The sequence below is a fragment of the Cydia strobilella genome, chromosome Z (genome assembly GCF_947568885.1).
Source record: "Cydia strobilella chromosome Z, ilCydStro3.1, whole genome shotgun sequence".
NCBI classification, from domain to species: domain Eukaryota; kingdom Metazoa; phylum Arthropoda; class Insecta; order Lepidoptera; family Tortricidae; genus Cydia; species Cydia strobilella.
This window is the reverse complement of record NC_086068.1, coordinates 25,130,466-25,140,062: the sequence shown is the minus strand read 5'-3', so window position 1 is coordinate 25,140,062 and position 9,597 is coordinate 25,130,466. Positions and strand designations below refer to the sequence as shown.

The following is a 9,597-nucleotide window of genomic DNA, read 5'->3' as shown; positions in this document are numbered from 1 at the left end:
ACTTTGCGTACGCTAAACAGCTACGTAAAGTACGACTTTTTGAGCAACTGTATTAAAATGGTCATTCTTAAAAAATATGTCTGCGGTCTAATTGCCGCGACCCATGTATTCTCATATAAGATGTATGAAAAGAGTCATGGCAATTTGACGTAACCGCAGACATATTCTCAAATAATGACCCAAATAGTTATTTGTGCAACAAGAGAGGAAAGTTGGTTTTTCTTGCGAGTGTTTATTTGAAGTCCCGAGAAAGCGAAAGCTTTTATAATTGAACCACGAGCGAAGCGAGTGATTCTAAGTTAAAATCTTGAGCGTAGCGATGGACTCAAAAACACGAGATGTAAAATAATTTTGCTCTCGTGTTGCACATATAATCTTTCACCTCAGCAGGTTAAAAAAAATTGTAATAGAAGTATGAAGTGGCAGTTCGTGGCCTTCACTAAATTAAAAAGCTACTTTGTTTTACTTCCTGGAGTGACGAAAGTAGGCTCGTTCGAGCTGCTGAGGTGAAAAATATATTGTTTTTATCCAGCCTGCATTAGAGCCTAAACTAAAAATACCGCGTCAATGAATTAATTCATCGCTCCGCGCCGCGCTCGCAGTCCCACCGGAGTGGCGGTCCGCGGTCGCGTTATTAACATTCGTACGTTTCATCACACTCCTCTTTCGATTGTTTCCTAACCTCCCGACATCTCTGTTCCATTTTTGTTCCAATGAACTTTCCATTTATCTGTTAAACTCTTTTCTTTTGTTCAATTAGTTTAACAAAACTTATTCTTCAAAAAATGGTGGTTTTCCATATCACTGTACATATTTGTATTATGGGCCGGGATGGGTTTATTATGAACCAATTTCCATTGACTTATATTTATAAAACGGGCCTTACGGGCAATCAGAATGAATGGTATGGTGGAATAAGAATGGTAGCTCAGCGGTGCAACGCGTGATGCGAATTCATCAACCAATCGCGTTGTGGCGTTAGACTGCACGATTGGCTCGAATTCGTGTGCGTAACACCACTGTACTGGCACCATTCTTAGTGCCAGTAAGGTCCGTCTTTATCAATACTATAATAAGTCAATGCCAATTTTGGAAAATTCTTGTGCGGTCTGATTCGATCGAATCCGATTTGGTATGCAAGTAGGTAAGATGAAATCAAGTAGGTATTTGAGAACTGAGTCAACGAAAATACTATCTGAAATATCCAAAAATATATAAAAATATAATTATTTGTGAGTAATTTTTTTACTCATGGAATGTGCACATAGCGATGTCGGTAAATATGCCGAACAAGGAAATTGGCTAAATGGATCTCGGCCATCTACGGGAGATACGGATAGGTGTCGCCCTATCCTTGCGCCCAATAATGAGCTCACACGGACACCGCAACGCAATGCCCGCAATGTTGAGTAGCCGCTAGCCGCCCAAAAAGCCCTGGCCTCGCCGTTTGTAGTGCTCGCTAATTCGAATTACAAATCTCACTGCATGAATTAACGTGGGTAATGAATATTTGTTTCATTGCGAAATAATAAAAGCGCAGCCTGGCCAAGTCTTCAGAGCGTAAACAATAACTACCTACTCAACCCATTTAGCCAATGACTCGTTGCAATTTTATTACATTTTTTCTTCAAAGCGACTTTGTTTTCTTTTTTGAGAAACAAAAGGACTGTAAGAAAAATGCGATTTGTGTCGTGGCTGTGGCGATCCAGTAATTGAATTATATCATCGATTTTCCATTAAAATGGATTTATGGAATGAAATGTAAAAGTCTGGGAGGGGCGACTGCTCCTCTTTCTTAGTGTAAGGTGGTTGTACACTCCGTTCCATTCAGAATATTAGCTGCAGGTTGAATAATAGTTACCGAATGTATATTAAACTGTTTTGAAAGCTTATACATACAAATATATAGGTTTATCAACCCTGTTAAAAAGTGAGCGCCTGATATTATCTAAACGAAAATATTTAGGCGAGAGTGCATTGAAAGTATTGAAGGCAGGTGCATATTAGAACGACTGTTGGGTTTTTACTTTTTCATTCCTTATATTCATTATTATTATCCCTATAACGGACGGTTAAATAATTAACTACATAAAGTTTCGCTGAAAATTTCCTCGAAAATACCGACCACAAAAAATTGCCCTGGCTAGCCTTTGAATATGGCAGTGACTTTCGCTAGTGCTGTATGCGAAGACCCTAAAGTCTAGAGAAATTAATATATGTAGATGATTAATTGAACAGAATGAAGAATATTCAGTGCTAGCCAAATTAATTGTGATATTACGAGGCAGTTGATGTGTTATTTGTGTAAACTGAACTTTGCTTTGGGTATTTATTTGGAAACCGTGATTAAGATTTGAATGTTAAAATCACATAATATTTACTCGTATTATCCTAGTAGGTATAAGTACGATAGGTATTGAACAGTTACAAGTAGGGGTATATAAGCACTGTAATTGTACAAATTGTGCATACGTATACTAGATAGAGCCCTTCTAAGTAAAACCTCTGTCTAAGCTGTCTAAGCTGACTCTGCACCGGCTTTGCCAGAACAAAGTGGGGGGTAATACCTACCTACCCTAAACGCCACATTTTCCATACTAAATGGACTGCGAGCTCTGTGCAGAGGGATTTTGGCTTGTATCTGAATTCTTACCTTTCAAATATCTGTCATATAATTATTTCCCCAAACGTTCACTCTCAAACTTATAAATAATTATCGCCTCATTTGTGGCAATCAAATATTAATTTCACTCCCGCTACTACACTTGTAATCAACATTTTGTAAATCGAGATTAAAAAAATATGCACGAGTTTGTTGGAAAAAACGTTTGTTTTCGTGTTCGCGGCGGACATATCACGACATCGTCTGTCTGTCACCCTTTCCAATTAACCGCATGTCATGTTGACACTTTCGCAAATCCGGAAAGTATGAAAAACTGAGGTGTATGTGCACGCAGGACACCGTGGGTGCACTGCTACCCCTATCTTTAGCACTTTATTTTTTAATCATTGAAAAGTTCTCCTTTCAATGAACCTGAATAAATCGAGGTGACTTCACATTTTATAGGCACACCTATAATAATTTGTTACCTAAATGGTAATATCGGCATTGGAGCACCCTACCCCTTTCCTCTCCACAGTTACTTGGTGTAATGGTATGCTGGTACATTTGGTATTCTAAATCCCACGTGGCATATACCACGTAATCTTTTCCGGGCTAATAACAGTGCAGAAATTTGAGAGAATCAGATTAATTTAAAGAAAAACATGTTTCTAGACTAAAATATTGATATATTTAAGACTCGGTCCCCGTCGTCTTTAATATAGTGTGAATATTCTCAAATGATTTTTATGCCTCACACCCTAATCTGTAAAACAAAAGCCTTGTTTCTTTTGTTCAGCGCGCGGTTACCAATGCTACAGCTACTGACTGAACGGGAACAAATTCGTTTAGAAAGAAATTTTACAATGCATGTGCTCGAAAAGTACGTTTCCTACGGAGCCATATCATGCGGAAAGTACTAATTTTCCGCACTAGTGCTTTTTGTTTTCAATTTTTTTACAGTACATATGGTGCTACTTTCTCGCACTAGTGCGGAAAAGAGCACTTTTCGTGCATATGTCGAAAGTTTAAAGGGCCATATGTACTGTTAAACGTTGTACGATACATGTGCGAATAGGTAATTCGCAACTCGTGTCGATTTAAAACAGTCCTTTTAATATTTAAACTTATTTGCCATGATATGTTTTTTTATTTACTCGCACAATGCATAGTAAAACATTGTATGATACACGTGCGTAAAGATGATTTTCGACTCTTATTCCTTTATACACTCGCTCGCTTTGCTCGCTCGTGAATAAAATTCCACTCGTCGGAAATCATACACTTTCCGCACTTGTTGCATAAATAGATATTACCTTCCTTTTTATATGGTTCAAATTTATGTAGCAGCTCTGTATTCTGAGGCCACACACAGGCAACCGATCGTCCTTCATTACCCAAACTCGTTATCTCAGAATGAGCTGTTACCTTTTTAACCTTAATACTATAACGATAGTTGCTTTTTAACGACGGGTTGCTTTGGCACGCGCTCGGCACGTGACTAAGGCGCCTCTCCATAAAAGAAACATACGGATTAGGGTCTGAGGCCTAAAAATCATTTGAGAAAATTCATACTATACTAAAACGTTAATAAATAGTTAAGAATAGTAAAAAACAAAAGGTGTTTTGTTTAATAAATCAAACGCGTTTATACTATACTAATACCTAAGATAAAATACCTTAACGATCTCACGTGAGATTGGGGGAGGGAGTTATACGTCCTCAAAAGGCCCTCGTAATTAATGGACGAATCCCACCCAAATTAGATTCAACATTCACTAATTGTGCCGAAAATATTGATATGTATTTTTTTGTTTAGGACTAAATTGTTATATGTCAATATGTGGTATTTTCTATAAAAAGAGACCCTATTGTCGATGGCGCTTACGCCATTATAAACGATACTCCGATATAAATACAATGCCGCGCGACGCTGTGCGGCGTAAGCGCCATCGACAATAAGGTCCCTTTTCATATATAATAACTATATTTATATTACTTATTAACACTAATTTACGTACCTACATAAATATGAGATTAATTACAACGTTACTTTGCTTGATAACAGCCATTAACTTTATAACGTGTCTCATGTACACGATACAAGTTTATCTTTACGTGTATCTCTAATTTGTCACGGGACGCAACTTTTTGTAGCGGGGCGAATCTTTTGTATCCAATCAACTTTTTTTACAAAGAAATGGATATTGATTTCTGCTAACAATTTCATTAAATAAAGATAATAGCAATCTTACTCGTATAAATTACAAATATATTTATTTATTTTAAACTTTATTGCACATAAAAAGTGTACAACAGGCGGACTTAATGCCATTATAGGCATTCTCTACCAGTCAACCATAGGGCTAAACAGAAAAGCGTCAAGATGGGTGCACTGAGAGAAAAAAACCAATAAAGAAACGTAACTTTTGAGCGAAGTAAAACTTCTACATGCATAATATAATAATATGCTTAATTATACCTTATGACTATGAGTACACAAAATATATATATATAATTAAATATATGAATAAGCAAGGATAAATACGTATACATACAATTGCACGTGCGTTAAGGGTTACCTACCGACTAATACCTACTGTGCCTGCGTTAGCAGGTGGTTATAAAGCAAACGTTTGACTTGAAGTTAACTTGCTTGGAGCCTGTCTGATCGTCAGAGGAAGCGAATTCCAGAGATGGGTTGCTTGTACGGTGAAGGAAGAAGAGAGAAAACCACTATGGTGAGGAAATACCGAAAGTTTAAGAGAGCGGGAGGAACCCGGGCGAGGGGATACAAAACTGAATCTACATTTTAGGTAGCTGGGAGCAGATGGCTCGAACAGTATTAAAAGCAAACAAAGAATTCTGAGAGTCCTGCGCTGCCGAATAGGGAGCCATTTAAGCTGGCGACGGTAATGAGATATGTGGTCGTACTTGCGCAGACCGAAGATATAACGTATACCATTGTTGAGCAGGCGATCGAGCTTGTTAAGTGAATTCTGTGAAATTCTGGTCAGCGCGATCTCGGGCCGATGTCAAACCGGCGCGTGCTCGCGCGGACTAGGGTTGCAAAAGGCGACAGAGTTTTGTTCCTCAGATCTTACCACGAACAACAATGTAAACAATGCATTTTATTCTGAGCCGAACAGAGTTCAAAGTCGCCTAAGCTACATTGCATGCCGTCCTAGCGTAAGTAAACTTATTATCTATAAAAAATATGAATATCACTTGTTATCTTTCTTAAGTTATAAAATACACACACATACTACACAAGCACACTCTAACAAACATCCATCTACTGTAATGTATATAATTTGTACTAAACTGATTTTAAATTGCACTACACACAACTACGGCAGTGGGCCCTTGCGGGGATGGCGAGTGGGACCGCACAATATGCGTAGTAATAACAATTATAATATGTAGTAATAACAATTATAATAGCCTGCTAATTGGTCGTAATTTCTTTTCTACAAGATATACCTACAAGCCTACCACTACCGCAAACCCATCGAGCTTTATAGTTATTTTTTATGAACTGTGATAATAATATTTTAAATGAAATTGACGACTCCGAGGTTGCGACATCTGTACAATGTGACCTTAGGGACCTCAAAAAATATGTACCCGTGAGGATTTCAAATTTAACATTAGTGTTCCAAAATATTAGAAGTGTACCTATATGGAAATTTTGACGACTTAATGTTGACTCTCTCTGAACTGGAATTTGAGGTTGATATTTTAATTCTATCCGAGTGTCGTATTAACCCCAGTATACCCTTACCCTCTCTTAACAATTACGATAGCTTGGTAACTAAATTTAATCAAAACCAGAACGATGGAGTAGTAGTATACATAAAAAATAATTTAAAAGCTAAACTAAAAGAAATAAAAAAATTAAACTCCACCTGTATCCATATCATAATAAATGATTGTACTATCTTAGGTATTTACCGGTCACCGTCTAACCTCAACGCTTCAAACTTTATTAACTCCTTAAATAGCTTTCTTAACAATTATCAATCATCTAATATAATAATAACTGGTGACATAAATATCAACCTGATCCCTAGGCGGAGCGAGTCGACATATGAAAATCTAAATAGACAACAATACCTAAATATGCTCTCTTTTCATGGTATCCTAGCTGGTCACACGTTCCCAACTAGGCTAACTAACTGCCTAGATCACTTCATGATCAAAATTAATAATTACAAATACTCGGCTTACTGCGCTGTTCTAAACACATCAATAACAGATCACCTAACAACCTTTTTAACATTAACAAACAATAAACAAAACGAACAAATAATGAAAAAAAATATATCTGTAAATTATGAAACTGCAATCAAAAACCTATCGAACGAAAACATTGAATCCCTTCTTTCTAGTAATGACCCAAGATTTGTGGCCGACCAATTAATTCTAAAGTTAAGACATGCTCTTGAGATGAGTAAAACTACAAAATCTATGTCTAGAACACAGCGCATAATAAAACCATGGATGACTCCTGGCCTCTCATCGCATCGCGCTTCAGTGCGTCAATAATAGGAGAGTATCCATCGAGCAGAACGGCATGTGAGCTGAGGAATATTGACGACCATCAGAGAGTCGGTTATATAGTCTACTCCTAACAAAGTTTTCGTATTACTGGCTCCTGGTAACACAACCAGTAGTGTAGGTACAGTTCTACCATACACATATATAGGTACGGTGATGGTGTGGACGTCTTGCATCTTCGTTAAACCATCTGCGAGGGTTATATATCTCCGTTCCTGTTTGAACTTGTATCCCTCGTCTGAAAGTCTTCGGTACAATTGGTATGAACACACACTGGATTTCGCGCATGTGTCAACATGGCCAATTGATTCTATATTATCAATCTTCATAGGAACTGTAGGCCTTCGGTGCGTTCCAGATAAGTTAATTGAGCAGATTTCTTCTAACTTGACTTTCTCAATATTGCACTTTGGACACCGACTACGAACAACGCCTGGCTCACCACAACCATAACACTTAAATTTTGGCTTTGTAGGATCCAAAGGAGTGACTGACGCTGTCGCTGACTGACTAGGCTTAGGAACCGCTTCTGGTTTCTCAGTAGCTTGTTCGTTTCTTCGTAACAACTTCCTGCAAACGTCAGCCGTGTGACCGGGTATTCTACAGTAATTACAGCGTGATTTCAGTTTTGTGTTGTGACTGGTTACTGGTTTTTCCATCTTCGCCGCTCGTTCACTTAAACTGCGTTCGACGTGTCTGGCCTTTTCAGATAACTCTTTAAAATTAGTTATTGTGTCTCTGTTAATTTTGTCCCTGATCTCAAAACGTAGTTGACCAAAAATCATATCAATCTCAAATTGTTCTGTAAACCGAGGTGGTGGTAATTGTGCAATAAGTGCTCGCTTCTTTTGTATAAAAATCTCTGTTGGCGTATTCTTGTCTTGCTTAATCTCGATAATATCCTGTAGGATTGCATAAGCAGGTTTCTTTACGGTAAACGAATTTCGAATTCCTTCCAAGTATCTATTTCATGCTTAACACCTTGCCACCAAACTGCAGCGTCGTCTTGTAATATCAAGGGCAGCCCCTCTAGGATTGCACTATCTTCTAAATCTTCAACTTGCTTAAAGGTTGAAACGCCTGATATGAATGCTTCTACTGCTGTAGGACTTCGAGTGCCATTGAATCTTGCAGGACATTTGCTAAGTAATGTTTTCTTTTTACTACTACCAACCGCTTGTAGAAGTTCTCTGAACTGTTCCGTCGTCAAACTCATTAACTGGGAAGGCTCCTTCGGAGAAGATTCGTTCGACATCTCTGGTTTGATGACCTTCGTCTTCATGGATTTCTTGACCGTTCTAGGTCTTAAGTTATACCGTTTGGCCTCCACGACTGGGCGCAGGATTATAATGCAGGTTCGAATATAGAAACCACCACGGCATAGTTCAAGACGTTTATTGTCAAAGAAATCGCACCACAGTAAATATTATAGGAACAGTATGACAAGCGTTGGCTAAAACTAACAAATTACAAAACTAAAAGTAGTGAAGCGAATGTATCACAGTAAACTTTAACAAAACAGTACGGCAAGCTAGTACTAACAATGAGAACTGACGAAATTAAACAATATACAACAAGCGTAAATTATTATTGTGCAAACATTAACATTAAACAATGCTAGCGAAGAAGAAAATATCAAAGTAAAAGTTTACAAGGCAAATATAATTTTGCAAAGCAGGCTAAACTAAAATAATGCTAAGCGTTAAGAAAATCAAACATATGCGAAAACAAGGCAACAGAGTCTAAGCTAAGATTTTAACTTTAACAATTAAGCGGCAAGCTAATAGGACTTAGCGTATAAAAATATTTAAAGGCACAACATAACAAAAAAGACTTTAACTAATTATTACACCTTACGGTTTACTTAATTTAACATGCATACGAATCGTAGTGCAATGCCAAATAGATATCCCGTGTTACGGAAGTATCGATTAGCGCAACTACTCCTAAGTACAAAGTGTACGTCCTAGCACTTAGAAAAATACGTCACGGCTGACCGGCATGAACCGTGCTATGGAAGCAATACCGGGCGGTCGCGATGCTTTGCTCGTCAAGTCAGCTACTCCGTCCCATCTCAATGTGATCGGATCGCTGCGCGAGACAAACTGAGCGAGCCGGAGTCGCGCGGTGGCTTATAAAGGCCTGGCGCGGGCGACTGTGCGGGCTGCGCGCGCGCGGGGTAAGGCGGGTTCCTACGATACCGGGCGCAGCAAGTAGCGCGCATGACTCATATTATTACTACGCGCGGTGGTTTCTTTTACGTTGCATTACAGTATTAGATTTTTTTTGCAGGATCACCATTAGTAGTGAGTCCATACTCCTTAGGGACAGTAATATTTTGTATGGGAGACAGTAATATTTTGAGTTTCGTCCCCTGAGTCACCATGATTTTTCTTAGAAAATTTAATAAATTTACCTTTATATGCTAAAGCAAA

At 38.2% G+C, this 9,597-nt stretch overlaps 1 protein-coding gene across 1 annotated transcript; it reads right to left on the bottom strand.

The window, feature by feature from the left end:
- Positions 1–7,143: 7,143 nt before the first annotated feature.
- On the bottom strand, positions 7,144–9,386 carry LOC134753718 (uncharacterized). Its single transcript, XM_063689656.1, has 2 exons — positions 9,269–9,386; positions 7,144–8,114 (listed from the first exon to the last, which is right to left on the bottom strand). The coding sequence occupies exons 1-2, from the start codon at positions 9,384–9,386 to the stop codon at positions 7,144–7,146; spliced, it is 1,089 nt and encodes a 362-aa protein (XP_063545726.1).
- Between the last annotated feature and the right edge of the window lie 211 nt (positions 9,387–9,597).